The sequence below is a fragment of the Coffea eugenioides genome, chromosome 9 (genome assembly GCF_003713205.1).
Source record: "Coffea eugenioides isolate CCC68of chromosome 9, Ceug_1.0, whole genome shotgun sequence".
In the NCBI taxonomy this organism is placed as follows: Eukaryota; Viridiplantae; Streptophyta; class Magnoliopsida; order Gentianales; family Rubiaceae; genus Coffea; species Coffea eugenioides.
The window spans coordinates 14,200,212-14,223,552 of NC_040043.1; the positions used below are offsets into that span (position 1 = coordinate 14,200,212).

Sequence of the window (23,341 nt, forward strand, 5' to 3'; positions counted from 1 at the left end):
TGACTTCAGCAAATTTATATGTTTCAGCTGATAGGTCTTTGCAATCCTTACCATCTGTTCTAAGTCCTTTAATGCAGCAGACAGTGTTTTGAACTGAAGTGGATTGCTCAGTCATGCTTTTGTATCTTGTGATTGTTCTGGTTAGCTTTTGTAGTAATTCAATCATAATTCTGATCAGACTTGTTGTATTAATGGATTTATCTTGTAATGCAAGTACTATTCGTATCTGTTCAAAGTTGTATTCTTGGATGAAGTGGATTTTGTACTCATGATAGTAGATGTAAACTGAACTGGTTGCATTTATAATATAAACTACACCTATTGCTGCATACATGATTGATGACAACACCATTCATGTACATTTCTGGATACATGATTGAAGACTCTCCTATGTCTTACAACACCAATTCGAACTGCAGCAACAACTTATATTCACTAATGTACATTTCTGAATACACATCACCCTATTGACTTCACAATATGGATGAAAACATAAACAGCAACAAGTATGAGATTGATGACAAAAAGTATGTTGATTGCTATATTTATAGCCGCTACACTTGTTACTACAATTGGCATTTGCCTTTGTATTTTCGTAGACCTTTGTAGCTGTTGTTGAGATTGCAGCACTGAATTGGTGTCATAATTTCTTCTGTTGACCTCTTCAGCTTTAGGACCCTCATACCACTGGAAGTACTTGCATTTTGCACAAAAAAATATAACTTGTTGGGGTTGTTTTCAGTTTCAGAGATCTTCAATGTGGCCTTTCGATTGCACCAGCAATATTTGTTTTGTATTGTGAAAGATGTTGGGGAATTCCATGATGCTCTCCTGTGGCTGGAAAAAGACATTCTCTTTGCTGCAATATTTGCTTGCTCAAGTTCCCAAATTGAAAATGATGCAAGCTGTGTTTTGAGTTGGCAACTTGCTGCTCATTATTTTCCCTAGTAATCTTGGTATTCATGCATGACTTTCCTCTCATTTATAAGGCAGTGCAAGGAACTGCACATTTAGCCGTTAAGTAGCCGTTGGTCTCTCAACAAATGGTTACTGTTGTAGGTCTGCATCTGGAAGCATGATGTTGCATTTATACCCCCTGAACTTGCTTGATCCTTAATGCCTATGCCCCTCCGTTCTTAATACTACTTGTCAAGCAAGATCAGGACAAATTTGGAAGAAATTTCTTATCTCACTTCTACAAATAATTTTTTAATGGGACATCAAGTCCCCTGGACTGATTCTGCAATGAATTGTTCCTATTCAGGGGTTCTATATGCCATTTCTAAAGCTAAAGGGGAGGTCAGTACAAGTGTCAGAAATCTCAGGAGAGGTTTCTGCAATTTTTCCTTGTACCTAACCTTTGTGACTCGAATTTGCATCCATAAATGCACGTGAAATGCTGTACCAATTAAGGTCCAATTTTTTTTTCCTAGAATTGGGTTCCACTTTATTGATGCATTATATATGTTTATGCGTTGACGTTTACTTCACAAAGACATAAAACTAATCTTTTTAAGACAATTATAATTCACATGATTGATTCTCAATTAATTGATATCTTAATTAATGATTAATATTCAATCAATGATTAATTGGTATCTTCTATTTAATAATAATTGACTGGTATATTTGGTTAATTAATATCTTATTCAATCAAATGATTAATCAAATCAATCAAATAGTCAAAGATATTATTTGTAGTTAGGAATTATAGTAAGATTTTCTTGATGGAAAGAAATCATAGAGATTTTGATATTCGTTAGTAAGGGTCCCTAACATAACTTATAAAATGTCTGTGATACTCTATCTACAAAAAAGATTTTCTAGGTAGGCATAGGTTAAAAGGTTTCTGATTCTAAGAAGACAAGGAGGTGTATGGGATTAATTTACACTTAACAATAATGATAAGAGATAAATTATTTAGATTTTCGCTACTTAGTACATGTCGTTTGTACTTATTTCATTTACCAAAAGATTGTCGAGTTGACATAATCATGGACATTTAAAAAAAAAAAGCAACTAATGAAAACACCTCGAATGAAACTTGAAAATGTTTCTTAAGGGCCAAACTAAATGCAAATGGCTTGTAAGTGACGTTGGTTAAGCTAAAGAAGAAAAGGACCAAACTGTTATACCTGCACGTTAGGAAGAAAAAAAAACAAAAGAAAAAAATTGTTCTATCCTCCTTTTATGTTATTTCATTTTTATTTTTTTTAAAAAGAATCAACAATAATTTCTCAATTATTTTTTGATAATTTGAACCCGTAAACTGTTTATTATAGACAAAATGGTATTACCAATTAAGATACATTTTGTTCTATTCTTTATTTCTCTCAATTTTGCTTTCATATGTAGCACAGCCACATTTGGACTTTCACATTTTTGTAATATTCCAACACAAATAAGTTTGCAAGATGTAGCGTTACAACTAACACAGAGAAAACCATTATTCATGCAGATTAAAAGTAGAACAACATTTAAACTTTTTTCTAGTACGACAAGATACTGCATAAATTCAATAATAAAATGACTTACATGATTAAATCCTCTCCTATTAGCTTTTATGAGGTTAGCAAGTCCATAAGGGAAGGGGGAGAGGTGGGAGTTCTAAATAAGATATAAAAGGCAAAATATGGCATTAAAATCCTTGATTAACAAAAAATAATGGAGCCAAAGCTAGTGATAATCCTATATTGTCCAAGTGGTCTGGACAGTGATTTGCTGTACAAGGGAACCTGTCACCTCCTGCATTTGCTACAAAAAGGCCCTGCATGCAATCATCCACAAGACAAGCATATGGACATAGGGGAGGGATGGGGAGTATGCAGCGGCAAATTCAAAACCCCAAGGTGAATCTCTGACAGTGTACATTTTTTTTATCCTTTATGTTAAATATGGTTTGAATTTTAAATTTTGCTTAAATTTGGTAGTGGAAATCATTCTATTTATTTGAGTTTAGAATCATCAAAAGATCTTATATATGGATTAGGATCCATATTTTAAGTCAAACACTTGTGAAAATGCAAGAATTTCAAACTGGTCTGATCCCATTGATAATCCTAGTTAGGAATGAATAAAGACTGAGTTGGTTAATTGTATAATATTTTCCATATGTCTATGTCTGTATCCATCAAAGATTTTCTCTACTTAGTATTCAATGGACATTGTTTATTGTATAATGTTTTCACTGTGTCTAGATACATGTCCAACAAAGATTTTGTAAGGATCGAAGACAACCAAGTGGAAGAGATAAACAATGTAAAGATCACAAATATAACAGTAAGTAAATAAAAAGGAAAGAATTGCAAACCAATTAACTACCCAACTCCTCTTGAGCTTGTAGATTAATTCAAACAAACTTCTTCAAATTGATGAATTACAATCACTCTTGTGTACAAAGGAAGGTTCACCTCCTTCTTGTCCCGAACTCCACTCGGTCAAGTTAGAAAGTTTTACTATCCCTCAGGACAACCCTCACAGAGCTATACTTATAAAGTATTCACTCACAAATGAAAAGCTTACAAAGAACCCCACACCACTAAAACTACAAATCTTCTTTGGAGAGTGTTTTCTCACTAAAACTATTCTAGATCTTTTGTATTTTCAGTGTGCAAAAGTTGTTTGAACATTCTGACCATATTCTATTTATAAGAGACCGACAAAGTGCATCATTAATACTTCCAACGGATAGAAAGTAGCTGAACAGTCAACTAGCCGTTGGAGTATAGGACGTCCGGTACTCCTGTTTTTTGCGTCTGACAGCAGGCAGTGAGTTTGAAAAATTTTCTTCAATTCTATCGAACGTCCGGTGCAAGCTCTTTGTGCGTCCGACAGCAAACAAAGAGATTTGAGAAATCATTTTGTTTCTATCGGACGTCCGGTGGAGACATATTTAGCGTCTGATGGTTTCGTCGATTTTGAAGGATCCTATCGGACGTCCGATACTTGCGTCCGATCAAGGTCAGTGATCCAAGGAGAATGTCTTATTTCCTTTGGACGTCCGGTGGTGGAGTTCTTCATGCGTCCGAAGTTACGCAATGATTATCGGACGTCCGATCGAAGCGTCCGACAGCTTTCAGCAACCTTTGTCCCTTTCAATTGCACCTGATCTTTGAATCTGATTTGCTTCACAACTGAAAATATTTCTTGAAGAGATATTAGTATTATCCATTATTTTATAAATATCAAAAGTTAGGGATCAAAATCAACAGATTTTTTCTACCTGGTATTCAATGGACATCTTTAATGTGTTTTATTTTCACCTAGATATATATATATTATTTTTTAACGTGTCTTATTTTAGCCTAGTATATTATATATCATTTGTATATAGACCACTTTCCTTAAATTAACATCACTTTTTCAATTAAAAAAAGGACACCCTTTCAAGTCTTAACTAATTTCCATTGCTACTAAAACATGATTTCTACCATTTACAGTGTTATATGCTAGGTCTGACCCCAGAAAATTGATCAAAAGATTTTTGGCAACTCCAAAGACAAATAACATAGCAGAAATAAATAAAATAGAAACACAAGAATTTACGTGATTTGGTCAAATTGACATACGTCCACAGGCGGGGGAAGAGCAATATTTTACTATGAAAAATAGAGTACAAAAAATGCCTTAGGAAAGTGTTTTTAGGCCCAAAATGCCAAATGCTAAAACACAAGAGAGCCCAAAAATATGTAACTAAACAAAAGATTTAATGACTCAAATACCCAAATAACCCATTAATGCTTTCTTGGTTTTGGTGCACTTAACTCCATCACTGGCCCACTACATTTAAAGGCAACTAAGGGAAAGACTCCCTTATACAAAAGGGACTGTGGGACAATGCCACCTTAATAAATCTTCACCATGGCATGTCCCCAGTATCGACAATAGCAAAAACTGCTCCACCTTTCCACATAAACCCCAATGAGTCTAAATCACCAACAACGAATATCAGCCCAATTCAAGCATTGCTTGAACCTGTAACTGCAACAAGTTTTGTGAACATGACAGCAGGATTCTTCTTGGTGCTGATTTTTTGAACAAGATTTTTTCCATCAGCAATAGTATCTCGAATGAAATAAAATTTCACATCAATGTGTTTCGTCCTCTCATGATACATCTGGTCTTTAGTCAAATAAATGACACTTTAACTATCACAGTAAATAGTAGTAATACTTGATGCGGACTAAATTCACCAAACAAACTCTTCAACCATAAGGTTTCTTTAATTGTCTCGGTCATGACCATATATTTTGCCTTCGTAGTAGATAAAGCTAAACAGATTTTGAAGTAGCTTTCCAACTAACTGCATAACCGCTAATGCAGAATACGTAACTTAAAAGTAATCTTCTCCTGTCAAGATTTTCGGCATAGTCAGAATCTACAAAACCAACCAAAGTATCATTATTTCTCTCAAACTCCAAACAAAAGATTGAAGTCCCTCGCAAGTATTTGAGAATCCACTTCACAGCCTGCTAATGTGCTTTTTCAGGACAAGACATACATCTGCTAACCACACTTACTGCTTGTGCAATATCTGGACGAGTACAAACTATTGCATACATAATGCTGTCGACTGTATTGGAATAAGGAACCCGTGTCATATACTCTTCCTCTTCAACTGACTGTGGCGATTGAGCAGCAGATAGTCGAAAATGACTAGCAAGAGGAGTAGTCACAGGTTTAGCATCTTTCATGCCAAACTTCTCCAAGACCTTTCTAAGGTAATTTTCTTGAGTCAAGAATAACTTTCTAGCTTCTCGGTCTCTTTTGATTTTCATGCCAAGAATTTTTTTAGCTGCTCCCAAATATTTCATTTCAAATTCACTACTTAACTACAACTTCAAAGTATGAATTTCTGACAAATTCTTGGCAGCAATGAGCATGTCATCAATATAAAGCAGCAAATAAATGAAAGAACCATCATCTAACTTCCGGAAGTAAACGCAACTATCATACATGCTCTTTGAATAACCATGACCCAACATAAAATTGTCAAACCTCTTATACCACTGTTTTAGATATTGTTTCAATCCATATAAGGATTTCTTTAGCAAACAAACATGGTCTTCTTTTCCTTCAATTTCAAATCTCTGAGATTGCTTCATATAAATTTTATCTTCAAGTTCACCATGCTAGAAAGCTGTCTTAACATCAAGCTGCTCTAACTCCAAATCATTCATGGCAACTAAAGCAAACAAAACACGAATAGACCTATGTTTAACAACAGATGAAAATACTTTATTAAATCAACACCTAGTACCTTACTATAGTCTTTTGCAATCAATTGTGCTTTATACCTTGCATCTTCAACCCCTGGAATACTTTTTTTCTTGAAGATCTATTTGCATCCAATAATTTTCTTATCTGGAGACGACTTCACAAGAACCCAAGTTCTATTTCGATGGAGAGATTCAATTTCTTCATTCATTGCAATCAACCATTTAACAGAGTCATCACAAGAAATCGTCTTTGAATAGGTAGTAGGCTCACCAATTACATCAGTTTCTTCTACAACAGACAAAGCATATGCAACCAAATTTGCATATCTTTGTTGTCGGACCCTATTTTTCGCGTTGAAAAAAAAGGTGTTTACAAAAGATGTGATTTTATTTAAAAATATGTGAAAAAGAACCTAAAATAGGACTTTAAAGAATGCGACAGTTTGGGTCCAAAATTTAGTTTAAAAAGGTTTTTAAGAAAAGAGATGAGTTACCACTTAGTATTGATTTTGGGTGTACCAGGTTATCCCAAAAATATTTTTGACAAAAATAAAATAAAATAAAATCCCTTTCGACAACTCCAGATTTTTTAAAAATAAGAGAAAATGGGTTCAAAAGTCACGGTTGAAGAAAAAAAAGCAAAGGTTCGATTAACTCAAATCTAAGGCACCATTTCAACTTAGTCTAAGTTAGTTGTGAGGTTTAATCAAAATTTTTCTAATCTAACCCTTAATTTTATCACATTTGGATGTTTCCTACATAGATACAAATCTAAATTTATGAAATATCGAAAGGGACAAAATATCCATTCACGAGTTTAATTGATACCAATCGCATTGATTGCGAAGGTCAAAATAATTCCTTGAAAGGGTCACGAGCGTGCATGAATGAAATTCAAAAAAAAAGAAAAAAAACTTAAATTATATATCTAGATATAAGTGGCCAAAGAATATAAATGCAACATAATGGGTACGGAAGACAAAAACTCGTGACATAATTTTCTTATACAAGGATCGATGGAGTATTTAAACTAAAGAGTTATAATCACCCATATCCATGTTCAAAGAATAATTCTCTTAATATGAACAAGCAAATGAACTAACTTATTTTACAATTTCTTAAATGAGATGCAATTCTAAATGATATGATTAACACATATAGAGGATATAGGGTTAAAATAATAGGGAATATCATGCAAATGAGAAAAGATCCTAAAAATGAAAATATGCATGAAAATGTAATGAATATCACACAAAAATGAATCTAACGCATAAATCATCTAAGAGTCTAGCGTTGGACTAGCCTATTTTTAAAAGTTCTTATTAGCGTTGGACTAGCAAATAAATGGAAAGAGAAGCCACAATTAGCGTTGGACTAGTGTGGTGACATCATACATTACTAATACATAACAAAACAAATAATGCATAAATTAAAACAAATAAACACATAAGAGCACATGGCATGTAACACATAAACATAATATTTATATACAAAAATTCTAAGAAAAGCGGATAAAGTATATAACACATAAGTCATATAAACACACAACCTACCTATTACATCGAGAAGCCTAACTATAATCTAAATGGGGAAAGTATGAAATAAACCTACCTATCCTATCTATTACATTGGTCTATCTAATTATAATTTTTGTAAAAATAGTACATATCTATTACATCTTGAGGTATTTAAATACCTCTCAAATAATTAAAAATTTAACTAAACAAACATAAGAAAATTGGAATAAACATTTGAATCAAATAAATAACAAAACATATAAAAATATATTGACACATAAGAACAAGTAGGAGCACATAAGAGCATGTAATTGACATTTAAATGATAATAGGGGTATCTCCCTTTTGAAGTGGTGACTAACTGGAAGTCAAATTGCCCTATTTATACTCAAAATGTACAAAAGAATCATGACACCAATTTAATTAAAAATAATAATAATGACAAAAATACTAAATTCACATTAATATGTCACATATAAAGAAACTTAATAACATCTAAAAATTACAAATTAAATATATTCAAAAGTAACTTAATTAACTATTAAAGAAAAGAAACAGTCATAATAAAAATAGTCAAAATTCACTAGGAACTAAATTATAAAAATTGAAAAATTTTTGAGGTTAAAAATATTAATTTATTAAAGTTTAAGGGTCAAAATTAAATGAAAGATGAAATTTAGGGATCAAAGTGTAATTAATTAAGGACCTAATTGAATGAAATTTAAAATTTTCTGGGCCATAATAAAATTATTTTAAAGGTCAGGGACTGAAGTGCAAATTCACTAGCAGATCTTCTTAAGAAAACAGGACACTGGGCCATTCTCTATTTTTTTCGGGCCACAGGCCATCCGGCCCAATCAAAAGTTCAAGCCAAAATACCCAGGCCAGCCCGTCTTGCTATCACTCAAGCCCAACTAAAAAATACATTGGTTCTAACCTTCTAACCCAAACCGAAACCCAAAAGAAATAAACCAACACCCATTCCCAAAACCCAACCAAAATAACTGTAAGCCTACCACTAAAAAAAACATTAGCCAAACACTCTTTTCTTTGTTTTCTTTTCTTTCTCTTGTTCTTCTTCTTCTTTTTTCTACTTCTTCCACTCCCGCTTCTTCGTCTTCTTGTCCGGCCCATTGAAGAAGTTTCAGCTAGTGGCCATGGCAGCCGTCAACCACCGGCGAATTTTCTGGTTGCCAAAATTTCTCAAAATACACCCCACTCGATTTTTCGCGAAGATTCTATTTTTGAAGTTTATTTTTACAAAAAAAGGAAAGAAAAGTGGTCAAATGGCCAAAAAATAGTCACGGTTTTGCTTCCCAAAAATCATTAAAATCTCACCCAAAAACTGTAAATTTTATACCAAAATAATACTTGTGATTTCTATAATGCAACTATGTTTTTAGTTTAACAAGAAAACAACAACAAAATAATGCATTAAGTCAAAACAATCCCTAAATTTAAAAAATTCATTCCTTGCTTTTGAGGTCAAAACTTGAATTTTGGACAATCAAAAATCTTTTCCAAGCCTTGTGCAAGCTAGGAGTCATCTAATCTTAACAAAACTATGCACAAAATTCACTAATTTGATTCATTTTTCATTTTGGCATTTCGTTAAACACAAACAAGGCATTCACAAAAAATCCTCTTTTCTTGATGTTATTAATAGCTTACACCAACAATTTCAACAAACACCACATAACAACAACATCAGTGAAAGAAAGAGACAAATAGGTAGCAAAGCATGAATTTAATCTAATTAATTAATAAAAGGGAAAATCGAAAAAAAAGAAGAGAGGAACAGAAAAATACCTTGATGAGGATTGTAGTCCCTTGACTAAAGTTTTTGAGAAAGTCCAAGCTTTTTGTCCAACCGGTGGCTGCCTTGTTGTGTCTGAGTTGTGTGGGGATGTGTTGTGGGAATTGAGTAGAAAAAAAAGGGGAGGGATATGGGCCAAGAGAATGAGGGAGATTTTCTTTCATTTTGTGTGTGTTTTGTCTGTTGGTGGAAAAAGAAAGAAAGAGTTGAGAGTGAGTTCAGGAGTTGGTTCTTGTCTTCCTTGTTGTGTCTGACTTCCCCAGCCAAAAGAAGAGCAAGGCCGAGAGATGTCTATTGGGAGCCAAAAGTGGAGTTTGTGTATTAGTTTCGCCAAAATGATGATTTTCTCAACTGATGAAAAGAAAGGTGCCTGGCAATTGAGTGTGAAATGGGTTAATAGTTATTTTGGTAGGGAAAATGATGAAAATGTGTAAGTTTAGTTTGATTTTTTATTTTTGCTTTTGATTTTGACTTTTTTCTTTCTTTCTTTTTTTCTTTCTTAAGATAAAGCTACAAAAATGAGAAAAAAAAAACACACATTAAAATACAAGAAGATAAATAACTCATTAAATAAAAAAATTCAGGAAAACATTAAAATTTGACAAAATTTAGTGTCTACAATTTGCCCCTCTTTGTCTAGAGTTTCGAAGAAGACAAAAACGTAGACAACAAATTACTTACGTATCTCTTCTAACCGTACTTGAGTTAATAAACAAGCCAACACTTGGTTAAAATTATCAAACAAAATGATGCAATTAAATTATAAAAAATGTGACTGAACTCATGTAGAGTTGCCTACGTATCCCGTCATAGAAATCAGGTCAAACGTAATTCGAATACAGGTGAACCACAATGAAATAAGTACATTGACTATCTGTGATCTTTGCAAAGTCGAAAAAGTCTGACCTCTCAGAACTTTTAAACATGAAATACAAAATGAATGATAAAGCACAATTATTAATCAAATAGCCAAGAAAAGTGGGTTGTCATGATTTAGAAAAGATGCGCGGAGAGATGCCGTTATACTCCGAGAAGGGAGGTAGAAGAGTGCTCGGCGGACACTGAAACTTGCTAACAGGAAATTAAATTTGATTGTCAGGAAACAACAGATTGGTGGGATAAGACCCAAACTCAATAAAATAAAATGGTCAGTGAAATAAAACTCAAACCTGCCGAAGTTGGTGAAAGCGATCAGTGGGATAAAACCCGAGCCTGCCGAGGTTGGTGGGATAAAACTCAAACCCAACAAAATAAAAACGGTCAGTGGGATAAAATCCGAACCTGTCGAGGTTGGTGGGATAAAACTCAAACCCAATAAAATAAAAACGGTCAGTGCGATAAAACCCGAGTCTGCTGAGATTGGTGGATAAAATCCAAACCCAACAAAAATAACAACGGTCAGTGGGATAAAATCCTGACCTACCAAGATTGGTGGGATATAACCCAAACCCAACAAAATAAAATGGTTTTGAAATCGCAATTTTTCAAAATTTGCCCTAATGTAGGGCCTCCTTTTTTTTTCAAAGCAGATTTGAAATGCATTTCCAAAATTGGAACTCACTCTTTTTTATATTTGCCCCAGTGTAAATCATGTTTAATAAAGGCCACATTTTTCATGTTTTTAAAAAAGGCAAAAAGAGTGATCAAATAACACCGCCATTATATGATCCCTTTGGCCTTGAGAACCATGTAAGCATGATCTTTCGATGTCAAAACTGCTCTCCAAGGGTTGTGCTACAACTTGTCTCGAATCTTTTCAATTTTATTTCAAGTTTCGGGCTCCTATTTTTTCATTAATGATTATTTTGTGCTCCAAAATCTTATTTTGATGACCTTAACTTTTCGGATTTTCACTAAGGTCACCCGTCTTTTTCTTTTTCTTTTGCTTTCATTTTCTATTGTTTTTTTTTCTCTCTTTTTTTCTTTTTTCTTTTTTTTTTGAAAAGACGCCCTTTTGGTTTTTCACTTAATGAACAAATCTTGTCGACAATCTTTATCAACTCGAAGGTGAAGGTGTATTGACATCATTTGTCATTTGATTAAGTGATTTTATTCGAAATACTACTAAGGCAGAGGTCGGGACTTTATGACTTTTATGATGGGATTAGATGGGGTGTAGAAGAAATGTTAAGGTTTGAAAGCAAATCTTGAAAGAGGTTTTAAATATCCTAAGACCGCATTCTATCAATATTTGCCCTAGTATGAGGGTATTAAAACTGAAAATATTACTCCAGTTTGGCTTTTGACTCTTTTTCTTTTTTTTCTTCTTTTTTTTTCTCTTTTTTTTTTGTAACAAATAGGAGATAAAATTTGCCCCAGTGTGGGGTTTGTGATCTTTAGGGGGGCTATCAAACGAATGATTAAATTATTTTGAAGGTTTAAAGGAAAAAACTAGGGGTAGGATGTTCAAAGGAAAACGAAGAAGACCTGCCTTTAATCCACCTTTAATGGTATCTCAAAAAGAAAAATCACATAATCAGAAGAAGAATTTCTTACACATATCTGAATTGATTGATTGATAAAAAATCTGTCCATCCATTTTTGTGAGAATGAGCATTCCTCTAGATAACACTCTTTGAACAATAAATGATCCTTGCCAAGTTGGAGCAAACATTTCCTTTAATCTCCTCTTGAATCAGAAGAATTCGCTTCAAAACTTTATCCCTTACTTCAAATAAGCGAAGTTTGTCTTTCTTGTCATAACCAACGAACCATCTTTTATTGATAGCATTGTCCATGGTAGGTAACATTCAACCTCTTTTTCATCCATTGGAGACAGCAACTCATTGTGCTCCTTATTCTATTTAATTTCTTCTACCTGAACTTTCGTCAAAATATGCAAGGATGGGATCTTAATTTTGTCAGGTATTATCACTTCCATTCGAAGCATACGGTGTTGCCCCAACTTAGAAATGTAATCTCCAAGTGAAATGCTCCCAAAGTTCAATAGCAAAAATTTACAAAATTGAAGGAAGAACTCTTTTTTTTTTCTTTTTCTTTTTTTACTGATGAAGTATGTACTCCTTCTAAATAAAAAAAAACTTCTCCACTTTGCAATGTAGTATTATTTCCCCCTTTTTATTCGTGATTACCCTCCAAATTTACAAGATTTTCACTTGCGTCTTTTTCTCGATCTTAACCATAAACACCTGCACAATGGGGAATTTTTCAAAACGCTTGAATTTTTCAGAATTCTTTTTCTTTTCTTTTTCCCTTTTTTTTAGCAATGATGTAACAATTAAGGTTCATGCAAAGTGTTGACTTATCAAAATTTGAAAAATATACTTGGTCTTGGACATATCCTACAAATGTATTATAAAATTTTGCCTCAATTAAAACTTATTTGGTGAAATCTCACAAATATATTACGAAAAATTTGCCCTAGTTTGGGCTTATTTTAGTTACAAAATAATTACATGCAATGTGAATAGAAACTACATTTTTCAAATGAAGAATTTAAATGTCATATCCAAACTCATATAGAAGATTCTATGATAAATCTCTCAAAATAAGATCAAATTACAAAAGATCTCTTCCTCATTTTGGAATCGGTGTTTAGAGAAAGTGGTCACTTTTCTTATTAGTTTATTGGTGGGATAAAATTCAAACCCAACAAAAATAATAACGGTCAGTGAGATAAAACTCGAGTCTGTCGAGGTTGGTGGAATAAAATTCAAACCCAACAAAAAATAAAAACGGTCAGTGGGATAAAACTCGAGACTATCGAGATTGGTGGAATACAACTCAAGCCCAACAAAATAAAATGGTCTTGAAATAAAATCCTTTGCCAATTCTGCATTAGATATCATGTATCTCGCTCTCTTTAAAAGTGTTCTGTTTATACGTTCAGTCACACCATTTTGCTGAGGTATCATCCTGACAGTGTGATACCGAACAATTCCTTCATTCTTACAAAATTTTTCAAATTCTCTTTCACAAAATTTCATGTCATTATCTGTTCTAAGTTGCTTGATCTGTTTACCTGTCTGTTTTTCAATCAAAACTTTCTATTACTTGAAAGTGAGGTAAATATCATTCTTATGTTTAAGAAAATAAACCTAAACTTTTCTTGAATAATCATCAATGAAAGTCAATATATACCTGGCACCACCCTTAGACGGAACACGAGATAGACACCAAAGATTTGAATGAATATAATCAAGAGTACCTTTCGTCTTATGGATTGATGGAGAACTGAAACTAACTCTTTTTTGCTTCCAAAAAAATACAATGTTCACAGAATTTCAGTGACCCAGTATTCTGATCACAAAGAAGTCCCCTTTTGCTTAGTATGCCCAAGCCTTTCTCGTTCATATGTCCCAAACGCATATACCACAATTTGTTAATGTCAGAATCAGACAAATATGATGATGACGAAACTACAACCGAGCCTGTGACAGTAGATCCCTGCAAAACATATAAACTACCAATCCTGCAAGCTTGCATTATAGCGAGAGCATTTTTAGAAACCTTCGTAATGCCATTTTCATCTGTGTATTTGCACCCAAGAGCCTTTAAGATGCCCAAAAAGATGAGATTCTTTTTCAAATCAAGAACATGTCTAACATTAGTGAGCGTCCTCACAATACCATCATGCACTTTAATTCGGATTGTACCCTTACCAACAACATTACAAGCGACATTATTGTCCATCAAAATAATTCCACCATTTTAAGATTCATAAGTAGAAAATAAATCTTTATTGGGACACATGTGATAAGAGCACTTCGAATCTAAAATTTATTCATTTTTAGACTTTGTCCTGTCATCAGTCACAAAGAAAATATTTTCTTCATTCTTATTAGCTGCAACACCAGTTTCGGCAATCTTAATATTTTTCTCAGCGGATTTTCTCTTTTGTTTCAATCTATTTTTCAATTTGAAACAATTTGCCTTAATGTGTCCTATTTTATGACAATAATTGCACTCCACATTTCTATATCTCGATTTAGATTTATATTTAGATCTACTATTGTCAAATTCTCTTCTTTCAGTTTTGCCCCTAACAGCCAGATCTTCTGCCCGACCTCCACTGAATTCTCTAGTAATATCCCTGTCTATCTGCTCCTTAGATTTTAATGTAGATTTAATTTTTCGATACGAAATTGTTTATTTTCCATAAATCATAGTATCATGAAAATGTTTAAAATATTAGGGAAGGGAACACAAAAGTAACAGGGTCTAATCCTCATCATCAATTTTTGAATATATATTCTCCAAATCCATATTAATGGAATCAAATTTATCAAGATGTGATAATATAGATGTACTTTTAATCACGCGAAGCATATTCAAACTTTCTTTTAAATAAAGGCAATTCTCAACTGTTTTTTCATGTACAAGACCTTAAATTTGTCTTACATGGCCTTTGTCGAAGTGTCAGTGGCTACCTTTTCCAAAACCTCATCAGAGAGATTTAAGATAATACTGGACCTTACCTTCTTATCCATCGCAACAAAATTTGCATCTGTCACATCCTCTGGCTTTTTCTCAATTCCGTCTATTGTTAGGTCAACTCCGTCTTGAACCAAAATAGCCTCCATCTTGAACTGCCAACATTCCTGTCGAATTTCTCGACGACAGTCTTTGTTATTGTCATTGTTGCCACAAAATCCAAAGCATTCGAAGAAGGTCTAATACCAGTTTGTTAAGTCTGGCCCTAGAAAATTGACGAAAGAATTTTTGGCAACACCAAAACAAATAACAAAGCAGAAATAAATAAAACAGAAACACAAGAATTTACGTAATTCGATCAAATTGACCTATATCCACGTGCAGAAGAGGAGCAATATTTTATTATGAAGAAGAGAGTACAAAAAATGTCTTAGGAAAGTGTTCTTAGACCCAAAACACCTAATACTAAAATACAAGAGAGTCCAAAAACATTTAATTAAACAAAAGACTTAATGACCCAAAGGCCCAAATAACCCACTAATGCTCTCTTGATTTTGGTGCACTTAACTACATTACAGGCCCACTATATTTATAGGCAACTAAAAAAAAAGGCTCACTTGTACAAAAAGCGATGTGGGATAACGTCACCTTAACCTTATATATATATTTATTTATTTATTTCTTTCTTTCTTTTCAAGTAGGATTGTGGATTGATAGTAGGATTGTACCTTTCTTGTGACTCCAATTTGGATCTATAGATGCATGTGAAATGTTGTACCAATTCAAGTCCACTTTTCCCTTTTATTTTTAATTAAGGTCAACTTTATTGATGCCGCGTGAATGTTTATGCGTTGAAGTTTACTTCACAAAGATTCTCGAGTTGGCATAATCATGGACATAAAAAAAAAAAGCAACTAATGGAAAGATCTTCTTGAAAATGTTTCTTAAGTGCCAAACCAAATACAATTGGCTTGTAACTGATGTTAATGAAACTAAAGAAGAGAACGACCAAACTGTTATACCCTTCTGTTCAAAAAAATAAAAAAAAAAATTTTATACCCTCTTTTTTTTGTTTTTTATTTTTATTTTTTAAAAATGAATCAACATTGATTTTTCAACTATCTTTTCATAACTTGAATTGTAAACTCTCTATTACAGATGAAACATATTACCAATTGGGATACACTCTGTTCTACTCTTTATTTCTCTCAATTTTGCTTTCACAGTATATCCACACTTGAACTTTTAACATTTTTGTAATATTCGAACTATCTCTACCCCATGCAAACTGGTTTACAAGATATATCATTATAACTAACACACAGAAAAAAAAATTAGTCATGCGGATTAAAAAGTAAAATAACGTTTACCCTTAGTTTTTTTAATACGACATGGTAGTGCATAAATTAAGTAGTAACGAGTCTTACATGATTAAATCCTCTCCTATCAGCCTCTACGAGGTTAGCATGTCCGCAGGGGGAGGAGGAGAGGAGGTAGCTCTAAACAAGAAATAAAAGGTACAATAAGGCATTAACAGCCTGGATTGACAAAAAGTAAAGGGGGCAAAGCCAGTGATGATCCTATATTCACCAAGTGGGTTATTCGACATTATCAACTGAATTAACTTGTGATGTACGTTATCAACTGAACTAACTTGTATTAAGAGTTCACTTTTGATTACCATTGCAAGCATTTAAAAAAAAAATCAAATTAATAAAACGCGAAAAATTCTTTGTTTAAGGCCAGGTTAACATTTTTTTTTCAATTTGTATAGGGCAAGAAATTCCCGTAAAAGTACTAGAGATAAATATGCATACAAGTGTATCTTATTTGATTTTTTATATCTTTTTATACTTGTCTTTTACTTTCAGTATCATTCGAGATTCAATACAAGAAATTCAAGAAATTCACTGTTTTCCAAAACCAAAATACAAAATCATCCGTATAATCAATTGACAACATATTTCGAGTTGGAATCTTATTCTATCAAATAGTAATCAATGAAATCGAATTCAGCTGCTTTACTTCCATCTACTGCATAACCAGCAATTCAATGTCATAACTGCAAAAGAAGTATGGTCATCATGATCAAGATGTCACACAACCGTAAAACCATTGATGACTTGTAGCTTATACCTTTACTTTCCTCACCTCCTCTTACGAAAGGACCTAGCGGGCAGAGTTGGGATACTCTGTTCATTCTTGAAGAAATTTTCAGGATCTACCACAGTCTTCACTTTAACCAATCTGTCAAAATTGTCTTTGAAATATTTGCGCCCATAAACTTCTCCTTCACTATAACTGTTCTTCCCGTTATCAGTTGTACCGATATCAAGATCCCTATAGTTGAGAAAAGCCTGCCTTGGATTACTTGATACATAAGGGGTCATGAAACTATATAGTTCCCTTGCTTGCTCGAGGTATTGATTTGTTATGTTGGGGCTTGCATCGTCCCAATTCACTGAGTATTGAATCTTGTAAATGATACCTGCCCTGTGAGGAAATGGTGTTTCATTTGCAGGGATTTCACTCATTCTTCCACCATATGGATTGAAAACAAGTCCAGGTTTTCCAAGCTGAACCATTTTGTTGAAGATTGAAGTCAGTGCATCCTTAGGAATTGGGGTTTGGACATAATCTGATTTTCTCTTCAAGAAATTGACATCAGAAGTTCTGTTAAGAAGAAGTTCAGGTTTTGCGCCGATGTCAAAATTGGACCAGAATAGCATTGACTGTATCCAGCTCCCTTCTTTACAATCACTTTTCTGCAATCCCAGAGCAGGGAATCCAGCATTTATCACAGACATAAGACTGTCTGAATCTCCTAGATACAATGCAATGAATGTTAACCTGATGATCTTCTGACCCTTACTTTTGCCACTTTTTGAAGTAATTGGTTGGACAAGAACTCTTATGAAGAGACCATTGTCGATTTTGTCAGCAACACTCTGCCACTGAACAAGAATATTTGTTGCATTTTCTGCCTCAGTCCTTTGAACATTAAAGACAGTTACTATCTCAGGCACCTGGACTAACTTAAGTTTGTATGCCAAAACAACCCCAAAACTGGCACCACCACCACCCCTGATAGCCCAGAAAAGATCTTCCCCCATCGCCTTTCTATCCAAAACCTGGCCTTTAACATCAACAATCTGTGCATCAAGAACATTATCTACCGCAAGACCAAATTTTCGCAACATTCCACCATAACCACCCCCACTGATGTGCCCACCAACGCCTACAGTTGGGCAAAGACCAGCAGGGAATCCATATACTTTGCTCTTCTCCCAAATTTTATAGTAAAGTTCCCCGAGGGTCGCCCCGGCTTGTACCCAAGCAGATTCGCTCGGGATATCAACCGTGATGGACCTCAGATTAAACATGTCAAGAATGATAAAAGGGACATCAGAAACATACGAGATACCTTCATAATCATGACCGCCGCTACGGATTTTTAGCTCCAGCCCCGTTCCTTTGGTGCACAAAACTGCTGCTTGAACATGTGGGATTTCCAAGGGTGCGACAATTATGGATGGCTTTCTAGTACTGGATGTGTTGAACCTAAGGTTTCTAACGTAGGCCTGTAATACAGAGTTGAATGAAGTATTTGTTGGACTATACAGAATGTTAGAAATTTGGCCACTTGGGATTCCATTTTTTGTTAGACAACTTGCAAAATTGTCATAGATTGAATCTGAAGCTGCAACACAAAAGGGTTGAGAAATTGAAGTGAAAAAAGGGAAAAGAACAAGAAGGAGAAGAAAGGGGAACATGGTAGGGGACAGCATGTAATTTGGCAACTGAAGGTTGTTCTAATAGTAGCGTTCCAAGGATGTTATCAAATAAGCACCAGGACAGAACAAAAGGAGAGCTGTATTATATACCTGTTAAAGTTGGGTAATATACAACTAGATTTTCAGAATGCAGGCTGGTCGAAACTGCGAAAATTTTGATGGAAATGTAATGGGAACCGGAAATTTTGCCGTGAAGATTCCCTTGAAGGCCTAAACTTTGACCACGGAATTAATGGTCGACAAAATATTAGGCCAATGTAATCCCACGAAGGCAAAGACAAGGACAGATACAGATTGACAAAGCTAAGAATGAATAAAGGCCGCGTTGGCTAATTGTATAATGTTCAACAAAGATTTTTTCTACCCGGTATTATTTTTGGCCTAGTATGTTTTAGACACTTTCTTTAAATTAACATCACTTTTTCAAAAAAAAAAAAAAGAAGAAGACACCGTTTTAATTCTTAACTAGTTTCCATTAGCTACTAAAACTCGTTTTATACCATTTACATTGTTATAAATATCTTATTTTCAAAAAGGATTGATAGTATAATTGTACTTAACCTTTGTGACTCGAATTTGCATCCATAAATGCACGTGAAATGCTGTACCAATTAAGGGCCACTTTTTTTTTCCCTAGAATTGGGGTCCACTTTATTGATGCTTTATATATGTTTATGCGTTGACGTTTCCTTCACAGAGACGTAAAACTAATCTTTTTAAGACAATTACAACTCACATGATTGGTTCTCAAGTAATTGATATCTTAATTAATGATTAACATTCAATTAATGATTAATTAGTATCTTCTATTTAATAATAATTGTCCGGTATATTTGGTTAATTGTATCTTATTCAATCAAATGATTAATCAAATCAATCAAATAGTCAAAAATATTATTTGTAGTTATGAATTATGGTAAGATTTTCTTGATGGAAAGAAATCGTAGGGATTTTGATATTTCTTAGTAAGGGTCCCTAACATAACTTATAAAAAGCCTGTGATACTCCATCTACAAAAAAGATTTTCTAGGTAGGCATAGGTTAAAAGATTTCTGATTCTAGGAAGCCAAGGAGGTGTATGGGATTAATTTACACTTGACAATAATTATTAGAAATAAAATATTTAGATTTTTGCTACTTAGTACATTTCGTTTGTACTTATTTCATTTAACAAAAGATTCTCGAGTTGGCATAATCATGGACATTAGAAAAAAAAAAAGCAACTAATGGAAACATCTCGAGTGAAACTTGAAAATGTTTCTTAAGGGCCAAACTAAATGCAAATGGCCTGTAAGTGACGTTAGTTAAACTAAAGAAGAAAAGGACCAACTGTTATACCCGGCCGCTCGGAAAAAAAAAAAAAAAAACAACTGTTCTACCCTCCTTTTATGTTATTTCATTTTTATTTTTTTAAAAGAATCAACAATAATTTCTCAATTATTTTTTGATAATTTGAATACCTAAACTGTTTATTAGAGACAAAACGTATTACCAATTAAGATTCATTTCATTCTATTCTTTATTTCTCTCAATTTTGCTTTCCTATATAGTACAGCCACACTTGGACTTTAACATTTTTGTAATATTCCAACTATATCTATCCAACTCAAACAAGTTTGCAAGATATACCGTTACAACTAACACAGAGAAAACCATTATTCATGCAGATTAAAAGTAGAACAACATTTAAACTTTTTTTTTTAGTACGACAAGATAGTGCATAAATTCAGTAGTAACAAGGCTTACATGATTAAATCCTCTCCTATCAGCCTCTATGAGATTAGCAAGTCCATAAGGGGAGGGGGAGAGGGGGGAGTTCTAGACAAGATATAAAAGGCAAATATATGGCTTAAAATCCTTGATTAACAAAAATAATGGAGCCAAAGCTAGTGATAATCCTATATTGTCCAAGTGGTCTGGACAGTGATTTGCTGCACCAGGGAACCCGTCACCTCCCGCATTTGCTGCAGAAGGGGCCCTGTATGCAATCATCCACAAGACAAGCATATAGATGTAGGGGGGATGGGGGTATGTAGCGGCAAATTCAAAACCCCAAGGTGAATCTCTGACAGTGTACATTTATTTTTCCTCTATATTAAATATGGTTTGAATTTTAAATTTTGCTTAAATTTGGTAGTGGAAGTCATTCTATTTATTTGAGTTTAGAATCATCGACAACTTATATATGGGTTAGGATCCATATTTAAGTCAAACACTTGTGAAAATGCAAGAATTTCAAATTTACAATTCTTTTTTTGGGGGATGTAGATATAAAAGATAATTTCATAAATTTTAATATTTCTTCTTTAGGGGCATATAGGGACCTACATTAAAATTTTTAAATTTTTTGAAAGCCTAGAAGTAAATTTTTTAAACTTGAAGTGGGTATGGATAGGTGACAGGGCAATATGAGTATATGACTGTCATATTCAATAACTTTTAGCATTTGGATGCAAGTTTCTGTAAATTTTATTAGAAAAATATATAGTGTTGATATGATATACGTAAAATAAAAATATAATTAAAAAATCAATTGTTTAACACCATTAAACTTAGCCGTCTTGTCAAATTTTGTACAGTCCCATCATCCCCATTCCCCACTTGTTTTATTCTTGCCTTCTTGTCTGAACCTTCCTTCAACTTGATTTGTACGTGTTTTTCTGGCGGAATAACAAAGCAAAAGTCATGTACCAAATTGCACATGTGTGGTTATGATTGAATTGGACCACTTCAAAGTTCTAAATGAACACAAATTGAGGCAGGGATCACCGCACACGGTATTGAATAGTACTCAGAAGGGGACAGAGGAAGCTTCTGCTTCTAGTCAAGCTCTCTTACTCATTTCCTTGGAAAGCCCAAAAAATTTTAGTAATTAGGCTTTTCTCCTACAACTTACTTTGATTCACACTTAAGCGTTTGTATTTGATAAGTTGGTCAATTGAATCTATACATTACAACAAGGGATAATTTCATAAACCTCCATTGAGGTTTTTAACAATTTCACCTAGTTCCCTTGAGATTTGAATAATTACATATACCTCCCCTAAATTTACCATTTTAGTAAAAAACTATTTAATAGCCAAAATTTTGAATGAATAACCCAAAATATCCTCATAAAATTGTGAAATTCATTTTACCTTCTTATAAAATTATTCAAAAACTATAGAACATGAACAAAATCTTAAATTCATTTTCAATTCTCATTTCTACTATTTTAAACCTTTTATATTACCACATTTCAAATTAGTACCATTATTACCATAACCATTACTACCATCAATCCTTAAATTTCAAAACCTCAATAGAAATAAAAAAAAAATCTCACTATTAAACTCAAAAATTTCAATAACCACATCAATATTACGTCCTTTCCCTCAAATGTTTGAGCATCAATACTAGCCCTATCCTTTTTAAATCCAATTTACATCTTCTTTTATTCATCTCTAGATCCTTCAAACAAAGCTAAAATTAATTTTTGATATGTTATTATTATATTTAGGACATGATCGGTTATTCCACTGGTGAATTTTATTTTTGTTTTCATTTATTGTCTAATTGTGTGATGTATTCATATGAACAAAATTAGGAGTGGATTGTTTAATTACATAAAAAAATATTAATATGTTAAGGGTATTATAGTCATTTGGTAGGGTCAGGGAGGTATGTGTAATATTAAAAACTTCAAGGATACTAGGTGACATTGTCAGAAATCTCGAGGGAGGTTTCTGAAATTATCCCTTACATCAAAGGAAAACTAGTGCCCATAAAAATCACTAAGGGCTAATAATACAAGGGACGCACAACATATAATACTTCACCAAATGAAGTCATATTTGTTATGGAAAGAAAGAACATATCTTATTACAAAAATTAAGATTATCTAGGCCGCAAATGGTTGCATGGACATTCAGAAGTTTCAATTTTGACGATTACGATCATGAATAAGACACCAACGTATACGCAATGTGTTATGCTGATAAAGTCATTTCTGAAATTTTGTGTAGATACATTAACAATTGACGAAAACCTTTGTACATTAATTGAAACAATTGGTACTGGAGTTCATTTTTCCCCCAATTCGCGTACCATCTGATCAAGAATTAGAGGGTTCAAACAAAATAAGGCAAAATGTCAGATCATCTAGTGCAATTTACACGCAAATACATGTGAAGCCGTGAAGGCCAGTGGCTTTGGTAGACGAGTCAATTCGCTTGTCATTTTGCAGGTAGACTTTGTCCGGTGTCTCCAGAATATACCGACTTTTCTGAGATTGCCCGGGGTCTTCCGCGAGAAATTTGATGCTTGGAACATTTGCAAAATGAAACTTGGAAGGCATTCAGCTTGATTAGTGGATTGAAGATTACAATTTGACATTTGGCAGCTGCAATCATGCAGTAATCTCCAAAGTTAAGTGTCTTTTCTGTTGAAAGAAGAGTAAAACACATTGGACATTGATTTGGTAATATGTGTTGATCCTCTTGTCCTCTTCTGATTTAGCACTGCTTTGCAAGAACTATTAAAAGAATATTGTTATAAATGTTTTTAGAAGCCTAAAGCTACGTTTATAAAAGTATTGATAGGCTTGTTATATATGCATGCATG

General features: G+C 33.5%; 1 protein-coding gene across 2 annotated transcripts; it reads right to left on the minus strand.

The window, feature by feature from the left end:
- Positions 1-16,833: 16,833 nt before the first annotated feature.
- On the minus strand, positions 16,834-18,852 carry LOC113782686 (berberine bridge enzyme-like 21). 2 transcript variants are annotated; one of them, XM_027328569.1, is made up of 2 exons: positions 17,097-18,852; positions 16,834-17,007 (listed from the first exon to the last, which is right to left on the minus strand). In XM_027328569.1, exons 1-2 carry the CDS (start codon positions 18,731-18,733, stop codon positions 16,977-16,979), a joined length of 1,668 nt encoding a protein of 555 aa, XP_027184370.1. In that variant the 5' UTR covers positions 18,734-18,852; the 3' UTR covers positions 16,834-16,976. The 2 variants fall into 2 exon arrangements, with proteins under 2 accessions (XP_027184370.1, XP_027184371.1); XM_027328570.1 differs by having other exon boundaries at positions 17,082-18,851.
- Positions 18,853-23,341: the final 4,489 nt, after the last annotated feature.